This window comes from Pezoporus occidentalis, unplaced genomic scaffold, assembly GCF_034315485.1.
Source record: "Pezoporus occidentalis ecotype Australia unplaced genomic scaffold, CSIRO_AGI_Poc_V1 ctg276, whole genome shotgun sequence".
NCBI lineage: Eukaryota > Metazoa > Chordata > Aves > Psittaciformes > Psittacidae > Pezoporus > Pezoporus occidentalis.
In genome coordinates, this window is record NW_026914675.1 from 389,771 (window position 1) to 405,258 (window position 15,488).

Genomic DNA, 15,488 nt, shown 5'->3' on the forward strand with positions numbered 1-15,488 from the left:
CCCTTGCAATTGCACCCTTCCCAAGGGATGCACCGTGCCCAGGGCTCGGCGCTGTGCTACCAAAGTCACTTGAACCCCCCCCCGAAAGGCACCCAAACGTTCAGTACAAAAGGAAGGGGCTTTTTATTTACAAAGGAGCTGCTGGTTCAGCCAAAGCCAACCAGGGCTTTGCTCCAGGCACAGCGCCCGGGTGCTTCCTGCAGGGAAGGGATGGCTCCCTTACAGCACAGGCAGCGGAGTCTCCCACAGGGGCAAGGCTTACTTGGGATGAAGGGATGGAGGAGTGCAGGGAAATGGGGAGTAACCAGGCCCCTGCCCTGCCCTAAAGCACAGGAGGAACGGGAGGGCCCAGCGTCTGCTCCCCTTTCCTTGGGGGCTCTGGTCCCCTCCAGCCACCGCGTTGTGCCCAGGCCAGGGCTTGCACTGGGACCTGCTGGGCCCAGACACCACCTTTCCCCAGGAAACCTCTGGCACTCATTCCCTTCTAGATATTCCTGGGAAAGAAGAGGGAAAAGGAGCTCCCTCCCCTCCTCTGTACATCAACACGAGAGCAGAAGCAGCAGCAGCGCGGTGCTGCCTGGTACTGGCTCACTGGCAGCACCAGGATGATGCTCCCCGAGCATCCCTTGCCCCAAACACGGCCGAGAAAGGAGGCCCAGAGCAGCTCCCCTGCTTGGTGCTGTGTCCCCCCCCTGGGCCCCACAGGTCAGGAGTAGCTGAGGGGCATCCTCCTCCACAGCCCCCCGCACAAGCAGTTCTTGATCCAGCGCTGCTCCCACTGCTTCACCGCCGTCACTTTGTTGGGTGACTTCAGCATCGTGACGCAGCCACACCTGGAGAGAAACAGGGAGCTGGGCCCAGGGAAAGCAGCTGGTGCTGCTGGGGAGTCTATGGATCACAGAGGAAAATGGAGGAGGAAACCAGTTTCTGTCATGTGCAGGTGACGTTTGTGAGCTCTGAAAACCAGCTGAAACCAAGCGAGCAATTATCTTAACTGAGGAGAGGTTATCTGGGAACAGGACCCGGCCCCCAGCTGCTATTTATACATGAAACAGCAGCCAGTCATCTTGTAAGGATGATCTGCTGCAGAGCCTTGCCATTAAAACCAGTAATTAAAGCTAATTGAATCACATGATTTGATGGATGTCTGCTCCCCGCGTTACTTTTGACATCCAGGCTCTCTCGGGAGGGTGGATGAAGAGGAGAGCACAAAGGGACTTAAAGTTGCAAGCCCAAGCTTGGAAGGCAACCAGGGATGCTGATTGTTTCCTTGCACCAGCTCCTCCCCAAGAACAGCAGCAGTTTGCTTTAAAGGCCAGACCTGCAAAGGGATCATCCATCACTCATCGGGACTCTATGGGCCAAATTCTGCTCAGATGGGATCAACGTGAGGTGCTACTGGGATAGCAGTGAGGATGGTAAAGAGAGACAGCTTCAGAGCAACACAGAGCAGGCGGAGGTGGTGCCAGGGCTGCTGCAGGGGGGTGACACCACATCACTCACCGGGTGCAGGACTTGCACTCCTCTGTTGGGTAGGCTCCCAAGTGCAGCCGCCGGAGGTGGTCGATTTTAGGCTGTCCAGGGGCCCTGGGTAGGAAGAAGAATGGGAATGTTTCTACAACATCCCCTCCTGAAAGCTGCGACAGGACAGGGAGCTGCGTTTCAGCGGCCACCAGGCTTCGGCCACCTCATCCATCGAGTGCCATGGGGTTGGAGGCCGTGCTGACATGAACTGAACCACAAAGCAGCCCTTTCCCCCCTCCGTTTTGATGTCTTTTCAACACTTTAAATCACCAGTCTGCTACAAGTTAAGAAATGAACTCCAGCAGAGAGGACAAACTGCTCTTGGGCCCCACGAGCAAGAGGCCAAACCAAGACACAGAGGTGTCCTACACCCAATGACCTCTCAGAACCACCGAGATCCATCCCAAAGCCTCCCCCTGCACCCTCTTGCCACCACCCCAGCCACTGGCCTCAGGTGTCTGTACCTGACAAAGGCATCGAACTGGGAGGAGACGGTGTGCCCGACGAGGCCGGGGGCTTTCCCAAACTGCAGCCGGACGAGCTGCTTGTTCTGCAGCTTGCTGATGATGCCGTCGTTGATGGGCAGCCAGTCGATGTTGGGGATGAGCAGCTGGCTGGGCAGCAGGCAGCATTCGTCTACGAGGGTATCGTCAGGCTCCGTGATGTGATTTTCCTCACGACCTGCATGGGAAATAAAAGCGAAGAGAGGAGAGAACCGGCGTGATCTTGACACTTCTCATTTAGAGATCAAGAGAACCGCGTGCGGTTTCCTCCTCCATCCGCCAACACAGCCCAGGAAACAAAGAGCCTGGCAGCTGTACTTGCCCTTTCTAAACGCTCAGTAACGCTCAAGTTACTCCCTGCAATTATTCCTTCCACACACAAGCCACATGAGGGAAGGGTTCTTTTGTTCGGGAACGCTGGTAAACACTTACAGCACAGCCAGAGCTTCGTCAGGAGCCTGAAGAGGAGGGACATGCTGTCCTGCGTGTCGGAGGTCGCTGTGTAGACGGGGAGGCAGCTTGGCTTCAGCAGTCCCCAGATGCGGATCACCACCATCAGCTCCCTGAACATGCCCAGGGATGCTCCATCCCGCAGGAAGCTGTGCCCTGGCCGCACAGGGGAGCCCTGCGAAGGGGAAAGCAGCCAGGCTGGGGTTTGAATGCTGCCCAAGCACCGCATGCAGCCCCCTCCCGCTGCCCTCGGGCTGCTCTCACCTGGTTAGGAAGGCTGGCCAGCAGGTAGAGCACAAAATCTCCCACCCACTGGATGAGCTGCTGCAGGGACTGCAGGGTGTTCATCTCCAGGACAAACTCCTCTGTCTTCAGGTTAATCATCACCTTGTCAATGTCTGAAACAGAAGGAAGACGTCTCCTGGCTCAGGGGAAAGGAAAGATGGATCCAAACTGCACTCCCTGCCCCTGCAGTGCCAAGAGAGGTCATCCCCCTCTCCCTCAAATGCAGGGAACCCATCCCGAACCTGAAAGAGGAACGATCCAACACAAACCACCCGGTGGCCAGAGCAATCCCTACCTATATCCGTGATCTTGGAGCAGATTTCGGTGAGCCGGTCCCCAGGGCTCTTGTCCGGGGTGTTGAGGACGTGCGGGCGCAGGAGCGACTTCAAGGTGCAGCTGATGGCGATGAGGAAGAGCTTGGCGTGGTAGTCACACACCCGGGCGATGGTGCTGGAGGAGAGCTTGCAGAGAGAGGCCTTCATGGCCACGATGCGCGTGGAGAGGACCTGATCGACCCCGAGGACACGAGGGGATTGCAGGAGGGAAGGCAGAATGCCAATCAGCTCTTTAAAGCTTTTAATTCACCGCTCTCTGCGGTGCCCACGAGGGACAGGAATAGGGAGCGCTGTTCTGGGCGTGTATGAACAGCGCTTCTGTTCCCAGATCTCTGCCAGAAATAGGCTTCACCATCTCCCCTGAAGGTTCCACCAGGTAGAGACCCGTTGATGTTAGTGAAAAGGATGTGAAAAGGACATGGGACTGCTGGAGCAAGTCCAGAGGAGGCCACGAGGATGCTCAGGGGCTGGAGCACCTCCTGTATGGAGCCAGGCTGAGAACATTGGGGCTGTTCAGCCTGGAGAGAAGCTGCGTGGAGACCTCAGAGCAGCTTCCAGTGTCTGAAGGGGGCCTATAGGGATGCTGGGGAGGGACTGTTCATTAGGGACTGTAGTGATGGGACAAGGGGTAACGGGTTCAAACTTAAACAGGGGAAGTTTAGATTGGATATAAGGAAGAAATTCTTTCCTGTGAGGGTGGCGAGGCACTGGAATGGGTTGCCCAGGGAAGTTGTGAATGCTCCATCCCTGGCAGTGCTCAAGTCCAGGCTGGACAGAGCCTTGGGTGCCCTGGTTTAGTGTGAGGTGTCCCTGCCCATGGCAGGGGGTTGGAACTGGATGATCTTCAGGTCCTTTCCAACCCAAACCATTCCATGATTCTATGGTTAAAAGGAACAGGCTTAAGCAGGGGCTCTTCCCACCTCGAGTGCTGCTTGAGCATTGAGGGACAGCACAGCCAGGCAGTTGGAGTGTGAGTCCTGTGAGCACTGGCAACTCCTGCTCCCTCCTCTCAGCCCCAGAGCCCCCTCCTTGTGCCCACCCTCTGCAGTGAGCTCCTGACCTGCTGCAGGGCCGCGTTCTGGCGCATGTACTCTTCATGCAGCTTCTCCACCAGGTTCTGGACCATGTTGGGCTGGACGTGGAGCAGGATGTCCCACCAGTCGTAGCCAGTCACCATGCAATACTCCAGCAGGAACAGCAGGTGACGGAGGGACATGTTCATGTCCAGCACGTGGCCCATGGAGGGCGAGATGCGAAGCATGCTCAGCTGAAGGGAGGAGGCAAAGGAAAACCTGCATCAGGAACTGGCTTGGAAATACTCCATGAAGCTACAAGGCAACACAAGGCTCATTCCTGGCCCAAGGGCAGAATTCCTTCAGCAGTGGGTACCTCCCATCTCGTTTCACAGCTGTCAACCACACTCCCAGCATTCTACTGAGTGATCCATCACCACTTAGGGGCAGCCTGGATGAGAACATCTCACTTCCCCCCCTAACAGAGCACAATACCTTCCCGTGACTATCAATGCCAGCCAAGGCCAGGGACGTCCAGGAGAGCTGCATGGCTTTGAAGTGAACCAGGGGTCCAGCAGTTCGCTGCCTCTTGATGGCCTGCTCGTCCACGGGGCGCTGGGAGGAGGACCCATAGAAGACAGCCATCATTTGCAAGGACAGGCGGTGCACAATGTGCACGCTGCCATCGTGAAAAGCCAAAGCCAAGCCTGGGGAGAGAAGACAAACCAAGGCTGGGCTAGTGACTCCTCTGGGATAACCCAGACCTGGCCCAGAGAAGGGGGCTCACAGCACCCAAAAGGCTGTAGGCTCACAGCCCACTTTGTCTCTTAAGGTCACATTTCCACAGAGAAACACCTCTTTCCATGGAAACCAAAAACGGGATGCTGAGGAAGACACCACGTCTTGGGCAGTTTTCCCATCAGCATTCTGCATGGTTTGTTCCACGTTCTTATTTCAGCAAATTAAGAAGGCAAAGTTTCAGGCAAAAGCTACTTATTTAGTACTTATTAACCCCCTTACCCAACCCAGGGAAGAACTTGGTGTCGTTGGCCACCTTCAGGTCAGTGTTGGTCAGGGAGATGGGCAGCTTCGGCAGAGCCACAGCCGAGACGCGGTCCAGGTCATTGGTGGCAGAGAGGATCCGCCACTTGAGGATCATGGGCTGCTTGTCTCCAACTTTGAGAAGCAAGTAAGCAAGTGAGACACCTCTACATGAGGAGATCGGAACATCCCCTCCTACTGCTGCCCGCCCTCCTCGACTCAGAGGGGTTCCACATTACATTGAGCGTTTGCTCTTTACACCAGGGCGGTGGGAGGACAGAACACACAGAATGCCTTGGATCGAGTTAAAGGAACAAATCCCCTCCTGGAAACCAGCAAGCTGGTTCCTAAGGGGCAAAGAGATGGACTGAGACCCCCTCTAAAACAAACACGGCCTTCTGCATGGTCCCCTGGGTGTGATAATGGAGCTGAGAACCTGCCTTCCATTTCCACTGAGACCACGCTCCCATTCTTAAGAGTACCTGGTGCAGACACTCACCCACAGGAGAGATTTGCTGGAAGATGTTGTTGACTGGCAAGCCCTCCTTCCTCAGAGACCAGCACTCCACGATGCTGCTGTTCTGGTTGGAAGCACAAAGCAGCACCTGCCAAACAGAAACCCATCTTGCAGCCACACGTGGAGACTGCACAACGGGGCAAGCTGCCCTCCTGTCCCACCTCCCCGCTCTCGTTCGAGGCTCCTCTTCCCAAGTAGTTTATAATCCCTATGGAGAGAGGCTGCTTTGAGGCTGAGACCTCTCTGTGTAACTCCTGCTTGCTCTAAGTGCAGATGCTCACCTGCTCCGACATGTCCCGAGCGAGGAACTTGAGGTGAGTGATGGCCGGGTACTTGTCCTTGCGGGCTGGGTCCGTGGTGCAGCGCATGAAGAGGGAAGGCAGGATCTCGGTGTCTATCTTGCACTTCTCATTCACCACGCTGACACAGACCTTGTAGAACTGCACCGGGGAGGTGCTGCTGCCATCCGAGGTGGCCACCACGATGTTCCCCCCGCCGGTGAAGGCCACGTCGGCCAAGGCCACGCGGCAGCGGAGCCGGCACAGGCTCTCTGTGGACGTCAGCACTTGGCCGTTGGGCTTGAGGAGGGACACGGTCACCAGCCCGCTGATGGTCACTGCGATCCAGCCCTCCATGGGCTTCCCCCCAAAGAGCGTCAGCGATGGGGAGAACTTGACCCTGGAGAACTTCTCACCAAAGTTGGATGCTCCAGACTGGGAATAAAAGGCAAGAACACAACGATGTTTGCACCCCAGGTGGAGCTGAACCGGGTCGGACACGGGCACCAGCTCTGCAATGGGACTAAGGAGAGGGAAAAGCTCCTCTCTGTGGGACACACAAAGAGTTCAGGTGTAAGAACCCATCAGTAGGCGACTTCTTGGCAGTCCTGCTCCTTTTGAGCCTGGCAGAATTAGGGTTCTCTACACGCTGCTTATCTCCGTGCACACACAGAGCTCCCATTCCCAAACACCCAGATCAAGCCTCAGGCCCTCAAAAGGGTTTCTTCTGGTAGGCAAAGAAATTCTTTGATCTCCATTTAACATCGAGGAAACCGAAGCACCAGACTGAGGAAGATGCTTTTAAAGCACCAAGAGAAACGAGGCATCCAACCCCCGCTGAACCCCCCCCAGGAACCTGGGACCTGACTGCTCTTTGTGGCTGGAAAAACTCCCCTCTGCGACATGCCCAAGGCCACGGAGGAAGCCCGGAGCAGCAGGAACAGAGGTTTCCAAGACCCGAGCCAGCCTTCCTGCCCGCATGCCCTGCAGAGCTGGGACAAACCTTTTCCACGTGCAGAGCCAGCTTCACGCCGTTGTGCAGCCAGGACAGGGCCACCACCGGGTCCCCTTCCACCATGCTGCCCACCGTGTTCTCCCAGCTGTTGGCCAAGTGATCCGTCATGCTCCAGCACTTGATGTGCCCATCTGCGTCTGCAGAGAGCAGCCTGGAGCCTGCAGTGAGGAGAACCAGGGGGTAAGGGCAAGAAATCAACGCAGAATGAAGAAATCAAAGCACCCCAGTGCGGTTTGGAGGGAGATGGCCAGTTCGTGGCTGTGAACTGATGGAGAAACTCATTCTCCATGAGGAATCGTGTCCTGTGAATGGTGGGACGCAGGGATAAGGTCCAAGCTCACCTGACTGATCCCACTCCAGACAAGTGATGACTTCAGTGTGGCCAGAGTTAACGGAGTAGACGTCCCATGGGTGCTCGGTGTCGATGATGTGGACCATGTGGGTGAGATCTACACGGGAGCAGAAGGAAACCACTCTTGAGCAGCCACCGGCTGACCAGGTGAGGCTGCAGAGCCAACGGCTGACACAGGGGAAGCCACTGAATGACTGCTATGGTGATGGGTCTGCCCTGAGCCCTGCTGTGCTGGGAAGGAGCCAGGCTGGGAGAGCTGGGCTGGGGCAGCCTGGAGAAGAGAAGGCTCCTGAAGGGGAGACCTGAGAGCAGCTCCAGTGCCTGAAGGGGCTTCAGGAAACCTGGAGAGGGGCTTGGGACAAGGGCCTGTAGGGACAGGCCAAGGGGAATGGCTTGAACTTGCCAGAGGGGAGACTGAGCTGAGCTCTTAGGCAGAAGCTCTTCCCTGGGAGGGTGCTGAGGCGCTGGCACAGGGTGCCCAGAGAAGCTGTGGCTGCCCCATCCCTGGCAGTTCAAGGGCAGGTTGGACACAGGGGCTTGGAGCAAGCTGCTCCAGTGGAAGGGGTCCCCATGGCAGGGGTTGGAGCTGGATGCGATTTAAGGTCCCTTCATCCCAACCCATCCCATGACTCCATAAACCTAAGGAATTGGGGGGGGGGGGGTAAGACCCGCACGAACCCCCCGCACCTTTCTCCTCCTCATTCTTGAGGTCCGTGGTGAAGGCGATGAGGTTGCGGCAGGACCAGGCGCACACCAGCGGCACGGACGGGCAATGGTTGCTCTTGGGCCTCTTCTCCCACTCGCACACGTACGCCAGGTCCATGGCACCGGCACCGGCACCGGCACCGGGGACGCGATGCCTCGGAGGCCCCCGCCCCGCCGGGCTGCCCGCCCCCCGCGCCTGCGCCACCCCGCCCCGCTCTCTCAGGCACCGCGGCGGGCAGCCCGGCCTGGAGGCCCTCAACGCCGCGGTGGGGAGGGGACCGGTGGCAATGTCATTTGCAAGCTGCCGACCCAGAACGCACCGCGGCGGCGGCCGCAAAAATAACGGAGAGATTTAGGCGATTTTGGTGAAAAAAAGACGCGTTCAAACACCCTCCGAGGCGCTTTGGAACGGGGGAATACACAGGAAGGCCCATAATGCAGTTAGCGCGGAATCACCCTTTCCTGCTAATATTTGGATTCGAGGGGTTTAAATACCGCTGTGGTGAACTAAGACTTCGTGCTCGCTTCGGCAGCACATATACTAAAATTGGAACGATACAGAGAAGATTAGCATGGCCCCTGCGCAAGGATGACACGCAAATTCGTGAAGCGTTCCATATTTTGCTCCTTTTCTGCGCTGCTTTTGGACACGGGGCTCACGAGAGGACCCCAGGGGTCCCCTCTGCCAAGTGGGGGCACGGCCACGGACACCTCCTCTATGGGTGCTGCTGGGAGGGGCAGGGATTTTGCTCCCTGCAGCTGCCCCACAGGAGGGTGCAGCAAGAAGGGGGTGGTTTCTGCTCCAAAGGAGTAAGAGGAAACGGCCTCAAGCTGCACCAGGGCAGGTTTAGATGGAGCTGAGGCACAAATCCTGCCCCAGAGGGTGCTCGGGCATTGGAACAGGCTGCCCATGGCAGGGCTGCAGGCACCGGCCCTGCAAGCGCTCACCCTCAGTGCCATGGGATCGGTTGGATTGGAAGAGCTTCAAGCTCGTTTCCAACTTGGTTGATGCCGTGGTTCTCTGAGATCTCACATATGGGGCTTCTCAGCCACCCTGCCTCCCCATAAGCACCCTTTACACCCCCCTCAGGGACACCCCTACCCCGCATCCCCCCCCACCCCAAGCAGCACGCACACAAATACACTGCACACAATAAAAAACACAGCTATATTACACTTAAAAACAGCGGCGCAGGGAACACGGCGCTGCCCAAACAGCCACGGGGTGAGAAGCACCCTGCCCTGGGGGGTGGTGGTGGTGGTGGTGATGGAGCAACCCACATCACCCCACCGCAGGCACAGGCCTGCGGGTGCTGGACAAACCACGCCGGGAACGCGACAGCCCCGAGGCTCTTCCGTTGGCTCGGCAGCCGCCAGGAGCTGGTTCACCACGGAGGAATCTGGCCCGAAATCACCCCACGAGGTGGGGTCTGGCCCAGCCCCAGCATCGCTCGAAGCGCCTGGGCCATCAATAGACACACAAAACACATCCCCGGTGCCGGATCCATGCGGGATCTCCACAGAGCGGGGAGAGGGATGAGCCCCTCAGGAGGGCATCAACAGGGAGAGAAGGGATGAAGGAAGACTTCGGCGTGCCAAAGCGAGGGGCTGGGGGTCCCTTGGGGGCGGGTATCAGCTCATCTGCCCCAGGTAGTCTGAGAGCAGGAGCTCGGGGGGCAGGAAGATGCGGTGTTTGTTGCTCACTTTCATCTGACGCTTCCCTTCGATGTCCGAACCTGGGATGGGGGGGGAAGAAGGGAGCCGTTTATCCCACCCCTTCCCCTTGGGGATCCCATCCGCGGCATTCCCAGCTCCTTCCATCCCCACCCCCTTCCATGCACCCCTGTCTGCACCATGGGCTCCATCATTAGCACTCTCACACTGTTTTCCATGAGCAGCTACTAATTAAATGCTCCAGGGATGGAGCCCGGTGCCTCTCCCCCCCCCCCGCCCCAGCCTTGCTTTGGCAACAAGACCTTTGAGGGATGCCCATGGCTGCTCCCTATGGGAAGAGAAGAGGGAGCCCCACAAGCAACCTCGTGCTTTGGGCTGCTGGGCTTCAGTGATGGGAGCACGAGGTTATCTGTGAGCTGCAGCTCAAGGTGGGGCCGGGAGGAGGGAGGGAGGAAGAGGCTGAGCTGCAGAGGGGAGATAGCGAGGAAGGGAAGGGAAAAACAAAAACAAAGCCCCAAAACCAAGCCCCCAAAACCCCACGTGAGCAAAGGCGAGGCTCCTACTGGCAGAGACGAGGTCCATGTACTGGCAGAGAGCATGGAGCAGGAGCCGCTCGAAGCTGGGGGAGATGGGGGACAGAGTTAGAACCAGCACGGCCCAAACCAGCATCGCCCGGGGCTTGGATCCCATGGATCCGAGATGGGGAGCACAAAGTGCCCTGGGGTGAGCCCCTGCAGAGCCCGAGCTGGGCAAGTACCTGTTGTCCATCAGGGCTGTGTAGACGGAGTGAGGGGTGACAGAGAAGAAGGCCAGCAGCTCCTCCTCCAGCCCCTCCAGCGTGCCCTGTGGGCAGAGGTGTCAGTGAGGGGAGGGCAGCAGCGATGGAGCCTCCGATTCCCGAGGGATTGAGGCCAGCAGCTCCAAGGAGAGCCCCTGGCTGTGAGGCAGCAGGAAGGAGCAGGGAAAGGAGCCATCTCCCCGCTCCATCCCCTGGGGCAGGGAAGGATCCAGCTCCTGCCAACCCCGTACATCGCGTGCCAAGGGGCTGGCACCTTCCCCATGCTCAGAGCGGCAGCAGCCAGCCCAGCCTCGTGCCCACGGCTCCTTTCCTCCCAGGAGCCAAAGCTCAGCTCAATGCAGGTCCCTGGAGCACCACGACCCCAGAGAGCAGCAGCACCGAGTCTCATTTGAGAGCAAAGGGAGCAGAAGCCAGCAGGCAGGAGGAGCTGGGGCTGCTCTCAGTGCAAAGCAAACGGAGCAGAACATCAGCACCGGGGCTCCGGGCAGGCAGAGCAGGCTCCCAGGGCTTCCCTCCCCATCCAGGCTTCACTGTGGGCCCCTTTGCGAACACATCTGGGTATTCCCAACTAGCCCGTGCGGAGCGCTCCAAGGCTCCCCTGGGGATGAACACCCCCATCGCCCGCTGCCCATGGGAACAGCCCCAGCAAAAGAGTTTTTAACGCCAGAACCATCCAAAGCAAGCCCGGAAACGCGCCGTGCCGGCAGCAGGACGTCCGTGCGCGGCCAGGCGCAGGACACGGCTCCGTTCCCACCCCGGCGTTCCCAGAGCTCCCGGCTCACCATGGGGATGCGGCCCCGCTTCAGGGTGGCGCGCAGGCGGCGGCTGATGCGCTGGAAGCACTCCTGGGGCGAGTAGGACGCGTGCTCTGGGGCCGGCGGAGGGAACACGGAAAGGGCTTGGACACAGCGCCCAGCCCTGGTACCCGCATGGAATCACCACTGAGCCCAACTCCCCTCCCCGTTGCACCTCGGTCCTTGGGGGTCTGCATGAGGTCACCCCCAGAACAGCAGCAGCAGCGGCAGCCCCCCTGCAGTGAGGGAGGCTGCAGGCATCACCCCAATGCTCCCGACTCCTTCCCCAGGCCCATGTGGGAACTGTCAGGAATAATCCCCCCCCCCGTTATGATGAAGTTGAGGTCCCTCATTCACCGCCCCACCAGGATGCAGCCCTCGGGAAAGAGCCCTTCCCCAAAAGCAAGCAAGGAGGAAAGGGAGAGGCTCTCCCCACCCAGCGTCCCCTCCCAGCACCTTTCCACTTGTCTTCACTCTTGACAGGCAGCTTCCTCCTGTGCTTCTTCCTGGTCTCCTCCTCCAGGTAGAGCAGGACTCGCTCCTGCTCTTCTCCCGACCGGTTCATGAAGTCGTTCCAGATCTGACAACACAGGGTACCGGGATGCAGAGTTGGCCGGGGAGCCCCCTCCTCACCCCACATCCCCACACCTCCCTCCCCATCTCCTCATCGTCCATCCCAGGGCGGAAAAGCCGCTCTGGGAGAGGATGCAGGTGGCTCCGCAGCCGATGACCCGGTACCGGTCCCTGCAGGTCCCATGGGCACCCAGCAGCGCTCCGGGCACAGCCCTCAGGATGGACACCACGGACAAGGTGACCACCGTGGCCATGCCCGCACCTACCTCCACGTAGGTCTCGTTGTTACAGGCCTCGGTGAAGATGCTCGGGGCAGCGGAGTGGACGGGTTCCCCCTCCTCGCTCCCGCATCCATCTCGCTCCAGAAGCGTCATCAGGTAACGGGCTGTGGGGAAGAGCAAAGCCCCCAAGAGAGGAGGCAGTGCCTTCAGCGAGGCCCCCGGCAGAGGGGTTTTGGGGGGCACAACCCCCTCGTAGGGAGCCGGTACCGGGTCCTTACTGTTCTCCAGCCTCTGCAGGCTCTTGCGCCCCTTGGCCCTGGGGGTGAGGTCCGAGTTGCGGATGGCCTTGTTGATGTAATACTGCTTCCTCTTGGAAGGGGAGAACCTCTTGGATGGCGAATCCTCCAGTGGGGGCAAGCAGTCCTCGATCCTCCTGCGGCGACACAGGGGAGAAGGGACTGAGCCCACCCTGAGACCCACTGGGGCAGCCGCAGCATTGCAAACCCAAGGAAAGCCCACAGCAGCAGAGCGTCAGCAGCAGGCACCCCATCCTCCCCCTAACCCTGCACCCCTCCGCTCCCTGCTGACGGCAGCGCTGTGCGGCTCAACCACGGCTGGCTCCAAGGCCTGCTTAAAGCAGCCACGCGTTCCAGGTAACGAATCCCACCGGCACACGGGGCGAAACGAGAGGGGTCAATCCCACAGGGGGGACCCCGCCGCACCTCGCGCTCGCCATCACCCAGCCAGAGCCACCGGAGCCGTCCTGCCCTTGGCAATGGCAACGGCTCCTATCTCCGGTTATCGAGGCAGCGCCCGCCCTGGCCATGTCATCACCGGCTGGGCCGGCGCTTCCCTCCACACCGGTACTGCTCCCCACGGCTCCCAGCACGGGCTGGTGGTGCTGCTTCTGCCGGGTACCCCCAAAGGCGGTTCATGAGTAACTCTATGGTCACGGTGCCACTTGGCCACGCGCATGGTTTAGGGATGACCGCCAAACTGGAGATGATTTCATGGGATGAGTAAGAAGCTGAGCTCAATGCAACAGCTCGGGTCTCAAAGTTCACCAAGGCAGGAAGTGTCACTGCCTCCTGGCTCGTTCTTTACCCATCAGTTCTGTGCTGCAGCTTCCCCTTGGGTTTGTGTGGGTTTCCTTTAGCGCAGCAGAAGGGGGGGGGGCGGCGAGAAAACCCACACCCCCAGACCAAACCACCCCACACAGGAGCGGCATCCACGTCCTCCCCTGCCCCTGCCATGGAGCTGTGCCCACCCTGTCACAGAATCCCAGCCTGGTTTGGGTTGGAAGGGACCTTAAAGCTCCTCCAGCTCCAACCCCTGCCACGGGCAGGGACCCCTTCCACTGGAGCAGCTTGCTCCAAGCCCCTGTGTCCAACCTGCCCTTGAACACTGCCAGGGATGGGGCAGCCACAGCTTCTCTGGGCACCCTGTGCCAGCGCCTCAGCACCCTCCCAGGGAAGAGCTTCTGCCTAAGAGCTCAGCTCAGTCTCCCCTCTGGCAGGTTCAAGCCATTCCCCTTGGCCTGTCCCTACAGGCCCTTGTCCCAAGCCCCTCTCCAGGTTCCCTGCAGCCCCTTTAGGCACTGGAGCTGCTCTCAGGTCTCCCCTTCAGGAGCCTTCTCTTCTCCAGGCTGCCCCAGCCCAGCTCTCCCAGCACCGTGGGGTTCAGGGCAGACCCGTCCCGCAATCAGGTGCTGGCACAGCACGGGCTGCTCCAGCCGATTACAAGCTCCAGCCCGGGACAGCCGCCAGCCACCTGCCCATGCCAAAACCTTGATTTCCCCCCCACCATTGCCCTGAACTGAAGCCTCTGTGGGGGGGGGAGAACCAACAATCTCCCCCCTTCCAGTGGAAACAGCAGCAGAGAGGTGGCTTTGGAATACATAAAAGGGCTATTGCAGGCGTGTGGGGAGCGGTAACCCCAGGCCAGGTTGAGGTTTGCTAGAGAGGCGATTAAAAGCAGTAATAAATGGAGGGTGTCACCTTCCACCAGCACGGGTTTGAGCACACAGAGCTCAGCACCACCAGCTCGGCCCTGGGGCAGCAGGAAAAGCCCTTCAAGGAGAAGGGTCCAAGGCACGGAGTGGGAAACACTGACCCTGCTTTCATAGGCAGGGGAGCCCTCACCCAGGGCAGCGGGTGGAGGAAGAGAAGGGCTCAACCTCCGGGCTCTGCTGGCAGGAACAAAGGGGTGAGTGATGGGTGAGTGCCGCCAGGGTGGGAGCATCCCCGGCCCCCCATAGGGACCCCTCGGTCCCCTTTGAGCCTCAAGCCTCAGTGCAGGCTCAGCCTCAGCTCCTCGAAGCCTCCGGGGCACCAATCCCGGGCACCCTGCGCTGCCACGTCCCGTTTGGCACTGCCACAGCCGCAGGAGTCACTGCTGGCACCGGGCTCGGACGAGCTCCACGTCCATGGTACCATCATCACGGGGACCCCTTCCCGTACCAGCTCGCAGTAAAACCCCGACTCCCGGGAGCCGGCTCCACACGGAGCTGAGCGGCTTTTCCTCCATCTGCTCTTTGCCAAGCAAGAAAGAAGCCGTCCCCGCTCCCGACCGGGGGGGGTTTTAACCAGATGCCGTTGGTTATCGTGCAGCGAATGGACACGGCACCCACCGGCGCCCACACAGACAGCGCTGCCAGGTGGGAATGCTGCTCGGAGCTGGCAAAACCCCGGTCCCGGCCGCCCCACGGCGCATCCCATTCGGTGTCCCCAGGGAGCGCCCGTGACCTTCACGGGGTAAACATTCATTACCCCATTACCCTAATCACGGCCTCCGGCCACTGACACCGTCCGGGCCGACGGCGCAGAACCTCTCCCGGCTCGGTGCAGCCGCCGCCGATCCCCCCCAGCCGCAGACGGACCGGAGCCGGGAGGAGAAAGCGGGACGGAGCCGCGACCGCACCGACTGCCCAAAGGATGGAGACCGGGCCGGGCCCCCGGCAGCCCCTCGCCCCGGCAGCCCCCGCCGCCGCCCCGCACTCACGGGTAGGGCTCCTCGGGGCCCGCACCGCCGCGCAGCACCACCATGGCCCGGTACCGGCACCGGGGCGCTCCCGCAGGAAGTGGCGTCAGAAGGGCGGGACTCCTCGTGGTCCCACCCCCGGGGTGCCGCGGGGGGGGGCGGAACCGGGTCCCGGTGGTTGGGAGGGAGGGGGGGGGGGGGGAACCCCCCAGAACCGGGGCTCGGTGGTGACGGAACCCCGGGGACGCGGCCCCTTTAAATCCACTCCGCTGCCTCGGGGCTCTTAAAGGGGCCGCGCCCTTCAAGGCGGCGGCGCTGCCCCTCCCGGCCGCTAGGCGGCGCTGCGGCCGCGCTCCCCGCGCGGTATTTGCATGCGGCAGCCGCAGCGGACCAATGGGGAGGCGGGGCGGGGCGCGGAGGGTGCCGTGGG

At 60.3% G+C, this 15,488-nt stretch overlaps 2 protein-coding genes and 1 non-coding gene across 4 annotated transcripts; 1 reads left to right on the forward strand and 2 right to left on the reverse strand.

The window, feature by feature from the left end:
- Nucleotides 1-104: 104 nt before the first annotated feature.
- MED16 (mediator complex subunit 16) lies at nucleotides 105-8,172 on the reverse strand. The gene is made up of 14 exons (XM_062625079.1): nucleotides 8,001-8,172; nucleotides 7,303-7,410; nucleotides 6,950-7,119; nucleotides 5,950-6,381; nucleotides 5,651-5,756; nucleotides 5,131-5,286; nucleotides 4,606-4,817; nucleotides 4,158-4,364; nucleotides 3,058-3,268; nucleotides 2,742-2,875; nucleotides 2,460-2,652; nucleotides 1,989-2,205; nucleotides 1,504-1,587; nucleotides 105-833 (listed from the first exon to the last, which is right to left on the reverse strand). The coding sequence occupies exons 1-14, from the start codon at nucleotides 8,134-8,136 to the stop codon at nucleotides 707-709; spliced, it is 2,493 nt and encodes an 830-aa protein (XP_062481063.1). The 5' UTR covers nucleotides 8,137-8,172; the 3' UTR covers nucleotides 105-706.
- Nucleotides 8,173-8,535: 363 nt separating this feature from the next.
- On the forward strand, nucleotides 8,536-8,642 carry LOC134166962 (U6 spliceosomal RNA). The gene has a single exon (XR_009966040.1). It is a non-coding gene; the product is annotated as a U6 spliceosomal RNA (small nuclear RNA).
- Nucleotides 8,643-9,556: 914 nt separating this feature from the next.
- Nucleotides 9,557-15,236, reverse strand: R3HDM4 (R3H domain containing 4). Of its 2 annotated transcripts, none has more exons than XM_062625096.1 (8): nucleotides 15,080-15,236; nucleotides 12,358-12,512; nucleotides 12,125-12,243; nucleotides 11,742-11,865; nucleotides 11,274-11,359; nucleotides 10,450-10,535; nucleotides 10,256-10,311; nucleotides 9,557-9,754 (listed from the first exon to the last, which is right to left on the reverse strand). In XM_062625096.1, exons 1-8 carry the CDS (start codon nucleotides 15,121-15,123, stop codon nucleotides 9,651-9,653), a joined length of 774 nt encoding a protein of 257 aa, XP_062481080.1. In that variant the 5' UTR covers nucleotides 15,124-15,236; the 3' UTR covers nucleotides 9,557-9,650. The 2 variants fall into 2 exon arrangements, with proteins under 2 accessions (XP_062481080.1, XP_062481079.1); XM_062625095.1 differs by lacking the exon at nucleotides 15,080-15,236 and adding an exon at nucleotides 12,802-12,941.
- Between the last annotated feature and the right edge of the window lie 252 nt (nucleotides 15,237-15,488).

Coding starts and splice junctions, on each gene's coding strand:
- MED16 (XM_062625079.1), bottom strand. CDS start 8,136: ATGGACCTGGCGTACGTGTGCGAGTGGGAGAAGAGGCCCAAGAGCAAC. Junction 7,411..8,000: donor CAAGAATGAGGAGGAGAAAG/GTGCGGGGGGTT, acceptor GCTCCCGTGTAG/ATCTCACCCACATGGTCCAC. Junction 834..1,503: donor GAGTGCAAGTCCTGCACCCG/GTGAGTGATGTG, acceptor GTTTCTCTCCAG/GTGTGGCTGCGTCACGATGC.
- R3HDM4 (XM_062625095.1), bottom strand. CDS start 12,905: ATGGCCAGGGCGGGCGCTGCCTCGATAACCGGAGATAGGAGCCGTTGC. Junction 11,360..11,741: donor GAGTGAAGACAAGTGGAAAG/GTGCTGGGAGGG, acceptor CGCCGGCCCCAG/AGCACGCGTCCTACTCGCCC. Junction 10,312..10,449: donor ACAGCCCTGATGGACAACAG/GTACTTGCCCAG, acceptor CATCTCCCCCAG/CTTCGAGCGGCTCCTGCTCC.